Raw genomic sequence first — 1,483 nt, 5'->3', positions numbered from 1 at the left:
TGCCAGCGCCCCTCTGTGCATCCAGAACACAAAGCCGCAGCAGGCATTTTCCATTCCAGGTGCTGTTGCAACCCCGCATTCCAGAAAGCAACCCCAGGAGCCCCTCCCCGCTCATTTACTAACTGCCATTTCCTCCTCCTGCAGGCTTGGCCCTGGAACACCAAAACAGACGGGACCCCGAAGAGAGTGATGAATTTCAGAGCTGACCTGTTCACCTGGACAGATCCCCCAAACTCGGAAGTCAAAGTTCTCATGGTCGGAAGTTCTCATGGCGCGCGAACCCTCGGGAGCCCTCGAGCAGTAGGGGTAGGGGCCCCTCCTCTCAGGCGACAGCAGGTGGTGGCCCCTGTAGTGTAGGCGTGTGGGCACGGGCCAGCCTCAGAGCCACCCACACCGGCTGCTGGAAGCTGTCCATAACGCCTGCCTTCAGTCCAGCATTCGGGGGAGAGCAAGGCCAATGTCGTGGGAGGGGTGTGTGCCACAATGGCCAGAGGGGAGAGGTGAGTGGGACTGCAGCGGGGGGCCGGCTCCCCTGAGAGTTGGGCAGGGCGATTGCAGCCCAGGCCGACAAGCAGCCACCCTTAGCCTTTCTCTTTGTACTTTGCTGAAGCCATGGGGAAAAGCGGCCGCTCTGTAGAGCAGAGCAGAGGAGGCTGGGGCCCTCCCAGCTGCTCGTCATGTGGAAAAGTGACATGGCCGCCCTGTGGTTCAGTCCACTAGCCAGAAGCGAGGGTTCTGAGATACCCCAGAGAGTCTAGTGGCGCCCCCATCGGGCCAGTGTCTGTAGGCTTCACGGAAGAGTTTTGAGCTAAGCTAACGTGAGTGCCTGCTCGCCAGGCCGCCCATGGGTGTTACAGGTAGGCACCCAGCCAAGTCAGGCTCCAGAGCCCGGAGGCTCAGCATCAGGCCCAGGAACTGATTGTGACGGAGTGGCTATTACCCAAGGTTCACGTAGGCCCAAGTCCTATGTTACCCAGACAGTGAGAAGCCCCAAGGCGACAAGTCGGGAGCGAGGCAGAGGAGGAGGAAAAAGAACATGCGAGTCAGTTTTAGAAACAGTGAGGTTTCATGTAACCGAGCGTCTTGGAAAGTAGCCCAGGGCTGTAGCACAGGCTTACAATGATTTTGTGTCCACAGTCATGAGTCACACTACATGCCCCACAAAGCTAGGCATTGGTGAAGTCCAAGTTGTCCTGGAGTAATAAAAGCTTATGTGTCGACCTCTGGCTGGACTTGTGGAGTTTGTTGCACTGAGAGCCTCGAGCGTTCCCAGTGCTTTTCAACTCAGGATTCTTGACCGTCCAGCCTAAAACACCAGCTTTCCCTGCCCCCCACCCCAGCAAACCCTCTGAAGGCTCTCGTGCCACCATACTGGTGGCAGGTCCACAACACTGCCACCCAGCAGTACTTTCATGGGTCGTTAGATGTTCCCTGTGTGTTTTATGGGTTCTGATGCTATCGTAAATGGTATCTTTATTGCGTT

The 1,483-nt window shown here is 57.0% G+C and overlaps 1 protein-coding gene across 1 annotated transcript in view; it reads left to right on the top strand.

Moving 5' to 3' along the window:
* The window catches only part of IRAK1 (interleukin 1 receptor associated kinase 1), a 10,116-nt gene extending 8,896 nt beyond the window's left edge, over positions 1-1,220 (top strand). The window contains exon 14 of the mRNA XM_015592066.1: positions 145-1,220. Within this exon, the coding sequence (XP_015447552.1) occupies positions 145-206 (62 nt within the window). The 3' untranslated portion in view covers positions 207-1,220. The remainder of the gene's footprint in view (positions 1-144) is intronic.
* Positions 1,221-1,483: the final 263 nt, after the last annotated feature.

Source organism: Pteropus alecto, unplaced genomic scaffold (genome assembly GCF_000325575.1).
Source record: "Pteropus alecto unplaced genomic scaffold, ASM32557v1 scaffold396, whole genome shotgun sequence".
NCBI classification, from domain to species: Eukaryota; Metazoa; Chordata; class Mammalia; order Chiroptera; family Pteropodidae; genus Pteropus; species Pteropus alecto.
Note: the sequence above shows the minus strand (reverse complement) of the source record. Positions and strands in the feature narration are given on the sequence as shown.